General features: G+C 36.7%; 2 protein-coding genes across 8 annotated transcripts in view; one reads left to right on the top strand and one right to left on the bottom strand.

Annotated features, from left to right (window-relative positions):
• The window catches only part of LOC114161810 (beta-galactosidase-1-like protein 2), a 29,054-nt gene extending 15,720 nt beyond the window's left edge, over positions 1–13,334 (top strand). For both annotated transcript variants that reach the window (XM_028045386.1, XM_028045388.1), the window contains exons 12-19: positions 209–315; positions 4,937–5,083; positions 5,353–5,424; positions 5,753–5,831; positions 5,978–6,065; positions 8,125–8,239; positions 8,781–8,897; positions 10,635–13,334. In XM_028045386.1, coding sequence (XP_027901187.1) covers positions 209–315; positions 4,937–5,083; positions 5,353–5,424; positions 5,753–5,831; positions 5,978–6,065; positions 8,125–8,239; positions 8,781–8,897; positions 10,635–10,718 — 809 coding nt within the window. In that variant the 3' untranslated portion in view covers positions 10,719–13,334. The remainder of the gene's footprint in view (positions 1–208; positions 316–4,936; positions 5,084–5,352; positions 5,425–5,752; positions 5,832–5,977; positions 6,066–8,124; positions 8,240–8,780; positions 8,898–10,634) is intronic.
• A 1,603-nt stretch (positions 13,335–14,937) lies between these two features.
• b3gat1a (beta-1,3-glucuronyltransferase 1 (glucuronosyltransferase P) a) overlaps positions 14,938–18,533 on the bottom strand; it is a 90,304-nt gene continuing 86,708 nt past the window's right edge. For 5 of the 6 annotated variants that reach the window (XM_028045392.1, XM_028045390.1, XM_028045389.1 and 2 more), the window contains 2 exons: positions 17,572–17,679; positions 14,938–16,628 (listed from right to left, as the gene is read on the bottom strand). In XM_028045392.1, coding sequence (XP_027901193.1) covers positions 17,593–17,679 — 87 coding nt within the window. In that variant the 3' untranslated portion in view covers positions 14,938–16,628; positions 17,572–17,592. Of the gene's footprint in view, positions 16,629–17,571 lie in introns of all 6 variants that reach the window. The other variant, XM_028045394.1, reaches the window with a different exon arrangement.

Below are 18,533 nucleotides of genomic sequence, written 5' to 3'. Positions count from 1 at the left end.
AAGTCATATATATGAAGGAAAACATAAAAACCTCTTTCTATGAATGCATTACTAGAAAGACTGAGTTACTTTGATTCTCATGTAAGAGTTAGATTTTTTTTTTCTTCCCGAGACTTTTAACTCTTTGAAGCTTTTTCAGAATGATGTCTCATCTCTTGATACATAAATGAAAGGGAAGTTGCTTTTACCCCCTTTTCCTTCCTTCCAGACCAACCACTTCCTGAACTACCTGCCACTCAAGAAAGGAGAGCCCATCAGTCTATTGTCGTCCAGCAGCATCTCTCTCTTTGGGACAGTTTCCATTCAACTGAAAGGGTGAGAAATGTACATTCAGAAGAGCCTAAAATTAAGAATACCTTCAACTTATAAAAGAATAACTTATCATGGCTCACAGAAAAGCTAAAAGGTTGCTTTTTAATAAATACAAGTGTGCCAGCTGAGAAGACAATGGAGGAAAGTAAATTCTGTGTGCTGGCTGTTTTGTTTCAATATGTTGCTAAATGACCCACTTACAAAACATTTTCTGCTTTTGCAAACAGTTCGCTAGAGCTTTTTTTTTTTTTTTTAAATATCCAGGCATTTCAAATATTTGATGATGCTATGCACCTAAAGGTGTATTTTCACTGTAGAAAACTTTTCAGGGACCAAGTTACATTTTTGGGATAGCTTTTTGTGAATCAGTCAAAACCAATAGAAATCTACCCAAAGAACATCGCTGCTCTAGATAAAGGGCTTTTTTGAACTAAAGGTAAAGCTTTGAAAATGTCCTGGTTGAATAGTCCCAGCAATTTCTGCAGTTATCTTCCAAATTATCATTCTCTGCAAATCATATTTTCTATTAACTACAAGTGAATAGGAATTTAATACTTTTGTTGTCAGATTCACACTTTTAAACTTAGTGCTGAATATTGCATGTTTTTTTTTTTTAGTGTTTGCATTCAAGTAGCACATAGATAAAATCTGCCAACCTTAGTGGAAATGTTTACTTTAAGGAAGCACAATCTTTAATCTCCAATCCTCAGAGGGCAGTGTCCTGCAGCTTCTAGACGTGTCCCTGGTCCAAATCAAATGTCTCAATTGTCTCCTCACAATGTCATTAATTTCTACTGTAGCCTGCTAATGATTTAATTATTTAATTCAGGTGTATTGAAGCAGAGACACATCCATAAGAGAACTGCCGTTTGACACTTGTGTTTTAGCTAGTTAAGTGTAAAACATTTTTAGTGTTTATGTTCTGAGATACAGAATAAATCATTCACCTGTTCACGATTGTTGGGGATTCACCAACCTTTAGTTTGAATGGACCGGAAGTCTGTGTGATTAATGTTCCTATGAGACACAACAGCCTGATTCAGTCATAAAAGATATGTGAATCATTTAAACTTCCTGTGAGTTGGAAGTGATTTAATTTAGTTGAGAGCTTAATTGCTCTGAAACTGTCACAAATGACGTTCTTAAATTGTAGATTGTAATCCTAATGAGAGCAGTGTTTTTTTGTTTTTTTTCTATTGTCGGAGATCAGCACAGTTGACTTAAAACTGAATCTACCTAAACATTTCCACAGTTTTCAACCCTACTGTGGAGTAGCACACAAAGGAGCCTGCAATCATTACAATCCTAAGAACCTGTATAGGATTGTAAAAGTCCATCAAAATAAGATTTATTTAGAGCTTAAATGCTACATGACCTTATCAAACAAGGAAAATGTATAATTTTTGATAAATATCAACTTCAGGAAATTTGTTTTCATTTTTAAGAAACCACATTTTCTATCTGTTTTTAGGTTTCAGAATAAAGGAAAACAAAACCTTTGCACAAAAGATTGTGGGTGCGTTTCCTTAAGTGGGATGTTGAAATTTATGAAAAATAATTTAAAAGGCACATAATTTACAAATTAATGACAAAAAAAAGAGTTGAAAATACAGTATATTACTAGTATTTTTAGTGTGGTTCTGTTGTGGAAAATCAATTTATCACATGGAAAAACAACAGGTAAAACTAGCACTTATTATATTTCTACTAAAAACATGTCATTTTAAGCCAGAGTCATTAAGAGTCATGGTGGAAGGTCCAAAGAACCACTTGCAGCTCCGGAGCCACAGACGGCAGACCCCTGGTCTTGTAAATAAGAAGGTTTCAGGGAGTTAAGTTCTGGAAAAAATGTTCAGGAAGGCATAGTCTAAGACATTATAACATTTCTAAACATTTGTGAAAATTTTGAAAGACAAAAAAGTCCACCTGCTCATGGCATGTGGTGCTTTCCCTCATACTAATCCTTCATTTTATGCTAGAACCAGTTGGTTTGTTAGTTGCTGAAAAAATCAACCTTAGTTTAATCTGAAAACTCTGATACTGTACTCATATCATGTCATACAATCCTCAAAAAGGGTCAGATATTAAATCCCAGAAAATGTCCATATGTCCAAGACAGGCTGTGAGGTTTAATTCACTAAATAAATGTCAACTTTTATTCACACCTATTAAACAACTGGCTGCCTGGTAGATAAGGACTTATAGTGCTTTTAGAGCATTGGTGACCCCTAGGTGCCACACTTTGCTGCAGTTAGCTTCTACTTTGCAGATTTATTTATTTTTTTATATTCCTTGCCATCCTCTTCACTCGGGTTGTAAAATAAGCTTGGGTCTTCTTCCAGCCTTGTGGCCAGTAGTAAACAGAAATGGGCTTGTGAGTCACTATAATACTTGGATTTTTGTTAATGGTATTTCAGTAACAGCTTCAATGTGAAATTGTGTTTTGGTAATAAAATATAAATTCATTTTGAAATTATTTACACATTGTCAGCAAATGTAGATGGTGTAATATTTGTGTTTTTTTCTATCTGTACTGACTAAGTCAAACAGATATTTGATGTGTAGTCACTTTTGAAATCTGTCTTTCTGATATGGGATCATTTTATTCAGATTAACTTTAAATTTGCTTTTAATACTTATTTGAGACAGTCTGACACAAGAGGACCTTCAAGGCCTGACCAAAACATTTCTCATAAGTTATACTGGTAAGGTGGCCTTCATGGGAACCAGTATTATTCCACCATCTGAAGCTTTATGATTGTAAAGTAACCTGCTGGTGAAATAGTCTGATAAAAACCTTGAGTGCCCCCTTGCCAAAAAAGGTGGAAAACAAAACAATTGGTGGAATGTCCTCTTTGAACCATGTTCTATTTCCTTCCCACTTGTATGTCCACTAGTTTAGGTATTTATGCCATGTCCCCTTCAGGCATTTATATTCAAGCCAGGTGTAGCACGTCTGGTGACTCTAACTCCATTAATTATTCAGTCTCCATCGCAATAATTTGCTCCCTATGAGATGCCAATTACTTTGCCCCTGACCAGCCATACACCATTGTTTAAAAAGAGTGGTTTCTCTCCAGTTATAGAGTAGGCTGTTGTGACTCTAATATTTTATCTAGGTGTGTGTTTGGAGGTGTGTGGTGAAGTGTGTTGTAGCTGGTAGTGTTTAGATTGTTGGACATGCATCATGTTCTTCCCAAAGGTATGAAGGACAAGACTGCTTAGTAAAAAATCTGTATTCAGACTTGCATGAATTTTCTTCTGAAAGATGCTGACAAAAACAACTCAAGAAGTGTTGATCTATTGGTACACTTTGAACATGTGGGGGGCATTAAAGGGACTTATTATTTGAGCAATCACCTTACCCACACTGTGCCATCTTGCAGTCTTTCCCAAACCATGCTCATTATTAGATTAAAAATAGAGCCACAAAACCAAGGTTGGTTAATTGCATTTGTGTATCATGGGAAATTTGTACATTGATTGAATAAAAAGGCTTCCTGTTAACTAAAACAAATTCATTTCGTAATGCTGAAGTGGTTGTAACTGAAATTTGCTTTTTAATCTCGACTCGTTTAACTGTAGTGTGTGGAAATTTGACAAACCTGGCTGATTTGCATTATTCCATATAACACAGCTGGCATGGCTTGGCTCAGGATTGACTGGCACATTCCCATTCAGTCTCCCAGTTCCTTCTGAAATAACCCTGCTGCTATAGGAACCCCAGTGTGGTTGGCAGCTGTATGGGAACAAGCAGTACACTGCTCCTTGCTGTGTCTGAGCACATTGCCAAAACAATTGGCACTGCACTATTTTCACTTCACTATATTGTTATTTTTATGATGCTGATGGTGATTATAGATATTAATAAAGAATAATAATGCCACTGCTGTAAAAAAATATGCTCAGCATCATTTGTCACATGCTCTACATTTATCATATTGTTGACTAAACAAATACCATTACATAGTAAATATCAAAAAATTGTGATTAAAAAGTGTGATAAATCCTAATTTTTCTCTTTTCTCTCTCTTATTTCTTATTTAACACTGCAAGGTATACCTCTGACATTTGAAATTAATTAGCTGGCAAACATTGCATTCCAGATAGTCTAATAGTCCAATTGACTTTGCAATATTAATATTGTGCACACGGATATTGCAATGTTAACATCCAGACATAAGGTACATAGAGTACAATTTGTATGTCTTATTTTGCAGGTGTGTACAATAACAATTTTCCAGCCCAGCCTCTAGGGGTCGCCAGCAAATAAATAATTTAAAAAATGTGAGGCAAAGGACTATAGTATACACTTTTCCGCTATCAGTTCTTCTTCACTGATGTTTTTATATGTTTGCAGTCTTTGTACATGAGTCCCCTCCTCTTAGTTTGAAGTTTTAGTAAAGACCACAACGTCAGAGGAAGTCACGCTGCAAAGAGAACAACGAGAACACGCACTCTGAGAGTGAATTCTGCTTTAATTAGAGCCCAATTTAAGTAGACACTTCAACCATGTGTAAATCTATGTAAACAAGAATTTCTGCAGCTCATTTTTACTCGTTTGAATTGTCGTTTTATCCACTGTTTGTTTGACTCTATGGTAATGCTTTTGCATACTCCACAGCCTTTCAAATCTGAGAGGCCAATGAACATGGAGAACCTCCCTGTCAACAACAATAATGGCCAGTCCTACGGCTACACACTGTATGAGACGGTCATCACCAGCGGAGGAACTCTCAACTCAAAGAACAACATCAGAGACAGAGCACTGGTGAGAACATTGGATCGAACACATTTTACTCTTGTTTATTAGAGCACTTGTTCAGAGGAAGCTGCAGTCTTACTTAGCGAAGTTCACACCTCTGATTAGCTTATAGAGTTTCAACCTAATTAAAGCAAAGACTTTATTTTGGAATAATTGCCACATCTGTGTTTTGTGCACATTTTCTATTCATTTGTGATTTAAGTGGTTGGCTGTTTTTTTTATGTAGCTCTTTTTGTCTTTCTAAAAATGGATTTTTTTTGTTCTCATTTTTATAGGTTTTTGTGGACAAACAATACGTTGGTATTTTGGACTATAAGGTGCAGGAACTTGTAGTACCTGATGGGAAGGTACTGAGTTTTGTGTCCTTCTGTATATATGTTAGACCCTGTGTGCTGTTTCAGAGAGATAAAGTTTTTAATATTTAACAACCTGCAGCTTATGAACGCTTCAGGGGATACTGATAGATGTTTTCTGGCAGCAAAGTGCAAGTGTGAAGCCAGCAGCAAATCGTCTTCTAAGTATTTATTTAGCAAAAAAAAAATAAATGGACAAATCTGCAATCTTTCTTAGAAAGAACTTGCCCGTTCTCTATATTTCTCTGTGTTTTTTTTTTTTTTGTAAACTGCAGCAGTTTCCTTGAATGCAGCTCATGTTTAATGTATGTTTATACTGAAGGGAAGCAGAACTCTGGGCTTTCTGGTGGAGAACTGTGGAAGGGTGAATTATGGAATGACTCTGGATGAGCAGCGCAAAGGTACAGAAACATAAAAAAACTAATGATTTTAGAGATGCTCAAGTGGAAGCAAGATTTTCAGAAAATCTGGAATATAATCAACTACACGCCATTTTTTATTTTTTTTTTTAGAAGAAACTGAAAATGGCATTGACTCATATTTCCAGGTCTTGTTGGTGATGTTGAGTTAAACTTGAACGTCCTCCGAGGCTTCATTATTCATAGTTTGGATATGAAACCAGGCTTTGTAAAAAGGTTTGTGTCTTTAATTACACTTTTATTGCTCCTTGTGTTTTTGTTTCTTTTTCACTACACCTGCCATCCTCTCATTCATCCCAGCACATTTTGTCTCCAATTAGTATGATTAAAGAGGCAACAAAACGGCAAAATTCACAAAATAAAACACATTCACTTTTTAAACCCTCTTGAGTTATCAACCCCAATGATTTCCTCAGTGATTTCAGCATTGAGGCAAGACGCAGGATTCCCATTTCTGGGGCAAATTTGTATGCCCCTCTTTATATTTGTTGCTTAGTGGTTTTATAGATTGAGTATAATACAAGTTCTTAATGTTGTTGCGTGCAAAACTGACAGGCTTGTAATTAATAAGTCACATTACTGATCTTGCTTATGCTGTCCTTTAATCTTTGTTGCCCATCCTGGCTAATTCACATCGAAGAATAAACAAAAGAGAAACCAGTGCCATTACCAGCCAGCATTCTCACAACAGAATGCAGAGATGTATTGGCGCGTCTGCTGGCATGCAACGTCTTGGCATCCAGCTTCAGTTGCAATATAGCAGATGATTGTGAGGGGAACTGAAAGTGTCATTAGATCATGCCTGCCAGTGGTCTATAGGGCCTGTTTATAGAGCTCTGAACAGAGATTTCTCAAAGCCTCTCTGTCAACTTTTACTGAACTCCTGCTAGGATTATGCACCTGATACTATTGCACATATTTAATTTGTTTGATCGGTTTTACACTGGTTGTATTTCTCTACAATTATGTTGTGTACAAAAGATACAAATAGTGTATTCAGTATTTTTTTTTTCATATTAAGTGGCAAAGTCTTTCTTATATTGTTAACTATACAACTATGACAAAACAGATTAAAATCACAAATGAAAGATGGAGTAATAGAAGCTGGATTAAAATTGTTGTGAAGATAAACTTTTTTAACTTGACTCTCTGAGTTTCAATGCAAGACAACCAAGAGATCTGTTGTTGCATTATCAAACGATCTCTAAGGCAGTGTGCTGGAAGATAATTTTAGAGTGATCCAGGAAACATGTGACCATGTTCTTTACTTAGATGCTGTCATCATGCTGGAATTGGGGGAATTCTTTTGATTGTTTTCACCTTAGAGCATTCTCACAAGAATTTGGAGGGTATCATCTGTGGTGTGAGGAAGTTATTTTCTTGTTTTTTTGCCTTCCAAGCCAGAGACAGACCACAGAGAGGGAATCCCTAAAGCAGATGTCTGGTTCATTTAAATCAAGCCAAATCTATATTTGTTTAGCAACTCAGGTTCTTAAAAGCATCTAAATCTGTATTTTCTACTGTTGTTGAGTATGGAGAGCATTATTAAGTATACTACCCATCTCACAACAGTCATTACATCTGATAATGTTAATACGTGGAAGCATTAAGGTTGAGATTTTCAGGTGAATTATGCAAGAATAAATTCACCCCAAGGCTAAAGTCTTATTCCCTCATTAATATTTCAGTATTGCAATAACAGAATGCACCCATCTACATTACCACACCGTTTACATGAGAATTGTGTTTCTTTACTGTATGCTTAATACATTTATGTTTGGAACAACAATAACAACATGGATGCTTCCCCAAAAATTGTAAAATTAAAGCTAATAGAACACAAATTGTGGATGTGCTTGGTTTTAAAGCCATTATGAGTCTCCTTTTTTTGCAGATGTTTTTCTTTTTCTTTTTTTTTTGTGAATGTGTGTATCTTTGTGTGTGTCAGTACCATTGTGAAATGTCAAGGCCTGATGCCCCTTATAATCGAACACTAGAAATTCCTACTTCGGGAAGAACTGTTGGTTTTCTATTATGACTGCCTTTTGAATTTGCTCAGAGGCGAAGCATAACCTACTGTCTTGTTGAATATGAATACTGTCCCTGAATCCATTTTCAAACTTTCACTTGGCATTCACTGCAGGCCAATAAATATTCTATGATAGATAGAATATCATGCTGGCTCACAAACAACCATATTGTACTATATTATTTTAGGTAAAAGTGCAAGTGAATGCATCAAAACAATTTATCTGTTATTTATCTCCCCTCACAGCCTTCATACTACAGGCTCCTGGGTGCCTATGCAGCAGCAGCCTTCATTCCCGGCCTTTTTTCAGGGCAAACTTTACGTGAACAGCTCTCCTAAAGACACCTTCATCAAACTTCCCGTAAGTTGGGGCTTGGGGTCAAAAATGTAACCAATTAAAACATGCTTGAAAGTCCTGTTAATATATCCTCATCTTAACTCAAAAAGGAGCAGTCCTAGCTTATAAATAGCAGTAAGACACTTATTTAGTTGAACAATCAAATACAAGTTAATTTGATAAAATACAGAACAATCAACTGCCATCTTCTTTGTGGCTTATTGATTAAATGTGCTGTAAGATACATAAACATTAAAAAAAAGATTACAGTTCATTTCTGTAACTACACACAATCTAGAGAAATGTGTCTACTTTGAGTTCTACCTCACTGGATTAATTTACCGTACCTAAAAACTTTGCTTTGTCCTTTTTGGGATTTCAGAGACTTCCCATAAATTGTTCATGATGTTTTGTTTTTTACCCACAAAATCTCTCTTGGGTTTTAAAATATTTATAGGGTCTCTTGGAATCTTAATATATTCTCAGAAAGAATGGGACTAAGGAGACAAAAATAACATTTTGGACTGTTTACATTTGCGTTCTGATTTGCAACCTTGTTTCACAGGGATGGACCAAAGGGGTTGTGTTTATAAATGGCAGGAATTTGGGACGATACTGGTCTATTGGACCGCAACAAACACTTTATGTCCCAGGGCCGTGGCTTCACAAAGGAGACAACCAGGTACTGTGTAATATACACTCGTACACTACAGTATACGTAATATGCTATGAAAATGGTAATTTTGTCTTATCAGTTCTTACGTATTTTGCCATGTATGTTGGGTATGTTGTTTTTTTTAAAAATATATTTCTAAACAACATGGCAGCCTTTTCTTTATGGGTAAAGTGTGTATAAAAATAGTATCAGGAATCCAGGAGGTGATGCTGGAGCACCGTGTACTTAAAGCTGCCAATCTTCCTAAGCCACTAAACACAAGACTGGTAACAGCGTGACAAGGTTGAGTTTTGCAACAGAGTCTGCCTTTTATGAAGTTAACTTTTTGACATAACAAAATGACTTAAAGGGTATTTATTATTTTATTAGATTAAGATGTAACATCTTCTAGCAAAAGATGTGCACTTCTTATGCAATTTGTATATTTTTACCCAAAACTGGTTCATGACATTTCTGGTGACAGCTTCTCAAGATATTCCTGAAATGGCAGCAAATTACAGGGGATATAAGCAGTCCGCTCTTAGTGACGTATAAACGAGGTCATGATAAATCAACTCAAAATGTTTTTCATGTATAATTTCACATTTGCCCTATACGATCAAACTGAAAACAAGCAAGTTTGTTTGGGGGAGAACTAGAACACAAAAATGCAAATAAGTGGTTGCATAACTACTCACACATTTGAACTAATACTTGATTAAACCATCTTTTTGTAGAACTTTTTTTGGCATCTATTGGCATCCCACATCTTGAATTTCCACTATCAGCTAACTCTGGCTTGTCAAAGTTCAGCATATGATCAGATTATGCAGAATATGTCACAAATCTCCTGTCAGTTTTACTTCTATACTCTTTGTATGCTATTCGAGAGCTTAATTTTCTCCAAACGATGAAGATTGTTTTTTTATTTTGTCAAATGTTCACAGTGATGCTAAGACATAAAATTCACCTTGAGCTTTCTGATATCCACTTTAAGGGTTTAAGCCAAGCTGACTGGTATGCCACAGCATGGTGCTACCACCACCATATGTTACTTTGGATTTGATGTTCTGTTTCTAATGTATTGTTTTTACCCAAAAGTTAAAGTTTTGGTGTACAAGAACAGCTGGACTTCATTTGCAATAAATCAGAAACAATTTATGACAGTCAATCGGCTCTGATGATGGTCGTATATCCAGAAGATAAATTGAGGAATTAAATTAAAATATGTTTCAACAAAGCTCTGTTTTTTTGAGTGTTTAACTCTGGTTGTTACTTTCAAGTGAAAATGCCCCCAAACAGATTTGTTAGATTATTTTTCAGCTGGATCATTTGTAATATACCACCTTAAAGGTGGATAAAGTTCTCAAATAATTAAATATGATTAATATGTGACCTTCTTGTGACTTAAAAACATGTCATTTTAACAGTGTTCTGTCTACAAGCTATTCATCTGAAAATGATTTAGAAACAGGCAAATAATTAATCTATTAATCTATGTTTGCATAATTATAGTTTTAATTTCTTGCTAAATAAAAACAGCATGTTTACATAAAGAATCCATGCTTAGTATTTTGAGAAGTTTTTATGTTTACCACTATGTACTTTCTCGTAAATGCCTTAGGCGACTGGTGCCATTTCCCAGTCTTTGTCCATCTTACTTTCTAATTCTTTTTCAGAGTGTGCTTACATTAACACAAAACCACCCACTTTCACTATCCTTTCATGACCTTGGCTGAACTTCTTTTCCCTATGCTGTCATAGGTCATGGTGTTTGAAGAGCAGGAAGCAGATGGTAGACTCCAGTTCACCAACAGCCCTGACTATGGCATGACTGTTGATGTCTAGTGAGGATAAGAGGAGAGCGTATGCTAAGGAAGCATGAGCAGAGCAGACATGACTGCTGTTGGTTATGTTTACATGGATCTGGACCGCCTGCCCTAGTCAGCAGCACCAAGGTGTCAAGAAAACTTTTAATTGATTTTCCTAGTTTGTCTTACTGGTCATATTCATGGCATGTTGTTATATTTAGTTGACAGGTATCATTCAGTCTTTGTTGAAAAGATAAATCAATAAAGTCTGGTTTGCCCTCTGTTTGTAACCAAGGCCAGGGAAGCTTGTGAGCTATTTATTTTTTCTCCATCCCTTCCTGCCTCATCCTTTGATGATGCTCTGAAAGCCTCTGCAGGGAAATCAAGGTTACAAAATCGCTTTGAGGGTGGTTTTTTTCTTTTCTTTTTTTTGTAAACTTTACACCATGATGCTCGTTTCTTGAAATATTTTTGCTGCGGTTGTTTTTGACTAAAAAAACCCTTTAGATATCTGTCTGATTCCAACTACCTTACAGTGCTTTTAAAAATGTATTCACATCTCTGAAGCAAAAACTTTCATTGTATTTTATTGGGATTTTATTTGATAACAGTAGTGCACAGTTGTAAAGTGGAAGAAAGTAATACACAATTTTTTTGGCCCAATGAATTTATGAAAAGTATGGCATGTTTATGTATTCAACAGCTCTGAGTAAATACTTTGTAGAACCTTTTAACAGCAGCAGCGTTTTCACTTGATGGATTGGACTGTGCTCTGTGAAATGTCCAAATCTAGGATCAACGGGATCGTAACACACATAGACTCAACAGTTTTACGGGAAAACCTCATATCCTTTTCCTTTCACTTCACAACATAAAATTTTGTGCCAGGCAACACATAAAATCCCAGTGAAATATGTCAAAGTTTGTGGTTGTAGTGTGAGGAAAAAAATGGGAAAAAATTCTGAGGTAATGAATATATTTGGAATCCACTTGTAGCACCTTTTATATTATCATTAATTAAACAGATGCAAAAAGTACTTTAGTTAATAAGTAATGAAGTGATAAATACTAGATGACAATTCAGATTCGCTATCTCTGTGTTGTAAAAAAAAAAAAAGCTACAGTTCATACAGTTCAACATGCTTGTTTTGGTCAGTAACCTATTTTAAATCTGCAGCCCTAAAGGACTGACTCCTTGGGACTGAAATACATACAGTTTGGTTAAAACCCCCCACATCTTCTGGAAACAACACTCTGGGCTACATGAAGTTTTTCTCAGTTATTTATTTATCTTGATTCAACTAACATATGTCTGAGAGAGCTGCTGTGGCAAATAAACAACCTTAAGAGTCACATGCATAAAAAGTGAATGAGAACAGGTGATGTGGAGATGATAAAAAAAGACTATGTGTAAAGTGTATTGTGCCTTAGAGGATGTTGGTGTTTGCTGTGGAAAGGCTGGTTAAGTAAACTATTGCTTTATGCAGTGATTGTTAGAAATAAAAAAAAGAATCAAATGTGAAGAGATTTTGTAACATGTTCAAGGCGAAGCCCTTTCAATTGTTCTGCTGCTCTATGACACAACACACAAAATTACATCACATAACCGTATTCAACCAGTCCGACCACATGCTGATCTGTACACTGCAGTATCATTAGTCAGTCTGCACCTTGACAAAAGCAATATCCAGAAAACAAGAACAGTAATTTACTTTCCCCCCGAATCTTGGTCAGGGGGGAACAAGCAACACCTGTTGTCATTATGTTTCTATACACCCCGGCATTTTTCCACTTCAGACCACAAGTATTGTTTTGTTTTGGGGCCAAACACTTCAGGTGGATTCTTTCATTAGAAACGCGTTCAGGTGGAACATGATTATCAGCGTCGTGCCACCATCCTGTTAACGATCTACATAATCCACGTATGCTGTGTGAGAGCGTGCTTTTCTAGAGAGATAAAAAGAAAAACAGCAGCCGCTGTAATTAAATTGCACATCCAAAGTTGAAATAAATATATAAATAAATATATTAAATTTTGACACTGAATAAATAACTGGAGGGTAGCTGGTGATGTTCATGGCTAATCCCTGCGCAGGGGTAATATCATGCGGTCAATGAAAGCAGCCCAGCATGGTTAGAGAGATACAGCCATTTTTCTGCATGTGTGTCTAATCGGTGCCAAGTAAAATGTGTAATAACTTGGATTCTCTTGCTGAGCTTTAGAATAACATCTGGTTACGTTTTTCTTCTTTTTGTATTGTGCAGCAGTTAACATTACATTCTGCCTCATAGGTTAGGGAGCTGCACAGAAGAAGTCAGGCAAAGCACTGAGGCTTAGTGTTTAAATTATCTCCAGTTTCTACAGCGGGACAGCAATAGATAAGGACCACCACTGGGTATTGCAGATGGATGATCTGTCAAGCAGAGGAGAGATTCCATTATATTGTGAGGTGTGGAATAACTTTGTAAAAATGATCAGCTGTACTGCATGATTACTACTGATGTCTATCGTTAGGGCTGCAGATACTCTCCTCGGTGGTCCAGTTAATGTTTGACATGAGGCTACGTAATAATGCATCAGATACTACCAGCTGTACTAAAGATACTGGGTCCACATTGCAACCAGACGAAAAAAAAAAAAAATTAAAAAATATTATTTTTCTTGTGCTTTTCATTTGCCTACATCGACTTCAGAGCTGAATATTCAATTTTTTTTTGTTTTTTTTTAACATATATCACATTTTCAGGGCCATGCATGAATGTTTATGCTTTTTTAACTTGATTTTTTTTTAATTTTTAATTTTTATTTTTAATATTCATAGACAGTGGCATCTAGCCAATATCTGACGCAGATTTGATGTGCCCAGACAAAATAAAATAACAGAGTTAGGATTTAGATATATGGAGGGCCAAAAGTGCCACAAAGTAATACATAAAGACATCTAACAGAATTTACCTAAATGGGTTATGATTACATTTGTTAATGTACTGTGGTGTGTTGTAAAGTAGTCTGAATTGTCGTTGTGATTACCAATAAGACTTTAGTGGTGAATGGATTCTAATTTAGCAAAAGACCATATTTGACTAGTAGCAGTGACGTGCGGTCAGGGGAGGCAGGTGAGGCACTGCCTCACCTGCCATCATGGAAAGAAAGAAAATATATAATCATAAAGTAATTTAAATTGTTATATTCATCCGGTGGTTTGCACTAAAAAATATTTATTTTTCATGTAGCTTCACCAATTTCGATTTTTATTTGTTCAAAATCGCTGAATTTTCTTATTTTCCCATTCAAATGCTTGGAAGCGATGCCGGTGAGGCAGCAGCGAGCTCTGCCTCACCTTGGATTGCGCAACCCCTGGCTCTGCGCTGGCTGCTAAGCGGAGAGAGCATGTTGCTGTACGGCGTCAATAAAATGGTTTAAACAAATTTAATATGTGAACTTATTTCCAATAGTTTAGCTTATGTATATAATGTACAGTGCTTTTTGTCACCAACTGTGTTTGTGTAACGTGTTTCGTGTAATGAGCGATTATAAACGGCAGAGAACAGGTTCGAGGTGAGGCAGGCAGTTCTCTTGCCTCATGGCAGGGGGCGCTCAAGATCCCAGACGTTCGTCTTGTTCACTCCTCAACTGCCGAGTAAGTGACAGCGAGCTAGGCTAAACGATTCGGGAAGCAAGTCAAGTGCAGCGATAGATTATAATAGAGATAGTGATTTTTTTCCTCTCGCTCATCCCGACTTTCGACATGAATGACTACATTACAACACTAAAAAAGTTTTCTCAAGTGGACTTTCAATCGAAGCAGGTAAGACAGTAATAACATTTATTTTGTTTTGTTTTTTAAGGAAATGTGTGTTTTGTGAGCTACAGTTTGTATGTGTAAGGATGCAGAAGTGAAACATAACCTGTAAACTGCTGTCAATCTATGCATCTATTTGCAAATCTGATTCTGATGACGTCAGTGCCTCACCAGCTATGAACCTCACCGCACGTCACTGACTAGTAGCAATATTTATTTGTTTTGTAATGTTTACTTGCTTGTCTGTTGTTCATAAAGACACTTTGAATATCGGTCATTCACTCTCAGTCCCATCTTCAAATGTTACCAGAATCCAGGATTTGGACAGTAAAAATGAGAAGAGCTGCAGTATTTCAGAATCACTGACACATTTTTAAATAGCTGCATCAGATCAGCACATTAGTGAATAGTTTCTTTATAACATGATCTTACAAAGAATAGGTTTCCTTTTTAAAAAAAACCTAAGGAGTGTTAATTTTTTATTTTAATTAACCAAAATTTCTATTCCAGCCATAGAAGCATACCAAGGCAAATCTTCTGAAATCCTAACATCCCAAACATTATGAGAGGCTCCTATCTAGAGACTGCTTAAAAAACTGAAGGTGTAAACATCCAGCCTAATCCTGGTGGTGCTGCTGAAGCATTAATCTACGTAAGATAGTAGAAGAGCACTCAGTGAATTAAATGATAAAGGTTCTGCCATGAAAGACTGTTTAATTTGTTAAAGGTGGTGTTCCCACGTTTTTAATCTCTATTTGCCCTGCGAGAGATATTTTGTTTATATGAAAGAATAATGGTCTGAACGTTGTGCATGTAAATCAGGAAAATCATCATTTGTTACAGCAATGAGATAGATATCTAACCAAAGAGAGTCCATGTGTGTGAAAGAATTTTCTTCAGACCAAATCAGTCATCTTCAGAATATCTGCGTCAGCTCCGCCTGCGGACTGACGGGCATGCAGAAAGAAGAGAAAAACTAAATTCATTTTGCACTGCAGCACAAAATCATTAGTTAATTAATGACATGTTTTCTTAATTATGTACTTGGTAGGGTATTTTTTTCCTCTCTTATCTAATAATTGAATTTCAATGTGACACTTTTGGGCCTCTGTAGGAGTTGACGTTTATGAATCTGAGCTTGAATGAAAGGTTCTTCATTTTGAAGGTGCCGCAAACTAAATGTTCTCTTAATAAAGTCTCACACATTCCACCAGTATTCTATAAGACGAGTGCAGACAGTAAATGAGTTCTATCTTTCAGTTTCAATAATTTAATAGCTTTGCATTCACACATAAATACAATGTTCAGTGCATTTGTCAAAATTTTCCCCCAGGCCTCCGATTGGTCTCATATTTGTTTACTACGCATAAACCCTTCCTCAAGAGAAAACCCCGTGTTAATTTTAAATGCTAAGAGTGTTAAGTTTTTGATAACTATGTTTCTCAAGTTGAACACCAAGGTTGAGTTTCTCTTTTAAGTGTACGTGCCTATGTGGCCCACTGTATATGCATGAGTTTCAATGATGGTGTAAAATTGACAATGATAACCCAACAAGACATGAAGAGAAGAGTCAATACAGGTGAACTAGCAGATCAAGTGTTCATAAAACTCCTAAACCAGTTAAATTAAATTACAGCAAACATTTGTAGTTATTAAAACAACATTTCTTCCTTGCTGAAAGTGAACTCAACTTTTTTTTTTTCTAAATCCAGCACTGATGATGTGTACCACATCCTGAATCTCCTTTTGTGTGCAATGTGCAGATCCTGGTCCATTTCTTTCAGATCCTTTGCATTATTTGCGGAGGAAGGATAGTTTTCAGACCTGCTTGCTTGTTCCAGTCTGCTGGCTGTATGCTTTTCATATTGTGCTGTCCCACCCAACCCCGGAGAAGGTGGAGGTAAACCTCATTAGAGATCCGTCCTCTTTGCTCTTCAGTGGTAGACCCGAAGAACGACTGCTGCCTCTGCCTGCTGTGCTTTGATATGATATAGTTGACATGTTTTTGGTCCATATTTGAAAAATATTTTTAACCCATGTCATATTCCTCCATTTTGTTTCCTTAGAATTAAGACTTGATCACAGTTGAACAGTTCTATAGAAACTTGACTGTTTCCCCTCACCGCAGATGCAAGGCCCACCACCTGCAAAAAACAAAACAATTAGTTAGCTGAGAAGTAGCATTCATGTTTAATTTAACTCCATTACCCTTTTTATTTCAGAGAGCAGCTGTTGTAATAAAAGAACATTTATTGCAGTTACTGCACAGTTTATTAGAAAACATCAAAACACCTGTTCCTTTCGTACTGTAGCTGCAGTGCTGTGAAGAAGTGTTTGCCCCTTATAATATTTGAAAAATCTGTAACTAATTACAAAAGGCTGACTTGAAGTTTACCGGCCACACCCATGCCTTATTTTTTGCCAAACTAGTAGAATCAAAACATCACTTAAATAAAACCTGTTTGACAACAGAAAACAGGCTAAAAGACCTCAGAATGGAGCACATCTTATCCCAAGCTACAGAAATGCAGGGGCAGATTAAAAACAAAATTAGTGATGGTCAGAAAATAATCACACAGCCATTTGTGAGACTTGCATGGAGGAAAAAGGGTCTATCTGTGCACATTTCTGCTCCAATATAGCATTAAGTGGTCATCCAAGTAAAAAAAAATAAAATACCTAGAATAATATCTAAAGCACCACAAGCCTTCAGTTAATGTCAAGCTTCCCAACTCAACAAAGAGGCAGATTCTGGATAAAAATAGTATCAATGGGAGAATTCAAAGGTGAAAACCACTGCTGACAAAAAAGGGACACAAGGATCTGCTTATCTAGACCATCCCCAAAACTACCGGGAAAATATTCTGTGTACTGATTGGATAAAAGACTGCCTGATAAAAATTAGCAAAATTATGGTTTTGGTTTTGTCAAAGTCCGAACTTAAATATGATTAAGATGCTGCATTTGCTCAGGTTATCTGTATCTGATAGAATAAAAAAGATGAAACATATAAATGTGCTCTTTCTGCATTAGTTAGACAAAGTAAAAAATCCTCCCTTTGATGCGTCACATAGTCTGAATATTTACCAGAGTTTGAGGAAAGTACAATCAAATCTCCATGTTTGGATCTGTGAATCCTTTCTTCCCCTCATTCACAAGGACGGGTTTCTCTGTCCTTGTGTGCCAAACGAGTATCTGGTAAAAAAAAAAAATACAAATAGCATGGAAACACAAACAGCAGAAACATTAGTGACATGCTGTTCCCTTAATGCACTGATTCAACCTCATGTTCTTCAACTACAGACGATTGTGGACGCTGCTCCAGCAGTACATTCACCACCACGGGGCCTATCTATGTGTAAAGAGCTACTTGAGCGTGAACCCTGCAGAGTGAAAAGAGGCAGCGTTGAAACAGGGTTTTCTTACAAATTTAGCACAGCCTTTTTTCAGCTTGTCCTCTTCTGACCACAGAATAATTGCTTCCTTCAAATGACTGACAGCTCTAAATTATTTGTTGTATAAACTTTTCCCTTAGTGGCATTACTACAGTTTTCTCCCCAGTTCTTCTGGATACGTTTTTGTTCCATTACATCCTCCAAAGCTTTCATGCTGGCTTGCTTTTGCCCCAGAGACAGAACAAACACGCAGGAAAACGTTTGCAAAGGGGGGAGGAGGAAGAGGGAAACAAACTCAAAGTGTCAAGCTCATTTCCCTCTTCTCTCCTTTGTGTTGGGACCCTTCCTTCTTTCATCTTGCCTTGGCAGCAGTCATGAAATATGCATGAGCCATGCCAGGAGCCCACTCCCTCTCTGCTCAGGTGTAGTGAGGAGGCGGGTAACCGTGACGCTCGCATCTGAAGTGGACGATTATAAGAAAAAGACATGCACATACACGACTTAACCCCCACCCCCTCCCTTTTACTCCATCTTTACCACCCTTTTTGTCCATCTCCTGCACTCATCTGTAATCAGTGTGACGTCTCTGTCTCCTTCACCGAGTCCAATTCAGTTCCGTGAGCAGTTCCCTGAATCCCCTCTTTTCATTTAGGC

This window comes from Xiphophorus couchianus, chromosome 18 (genome assembly GCF_001444195.1).
Source record: "Xiphophorus couchianus chromosome 18, X_couchianus-1.0, whole genome shotgun sequence".
NCBI classification, from domain to species: domain Eukaryota; kingdom Metazoa; phylum Chordata; class Actinopteri; order Cyprinodontiformes; family Poeciliidae; genus Xiphophorus; species Xiphophorus couchianus.
This window is presented reverse-complemented; position numbering and strand designations above follow the sequence as displayed.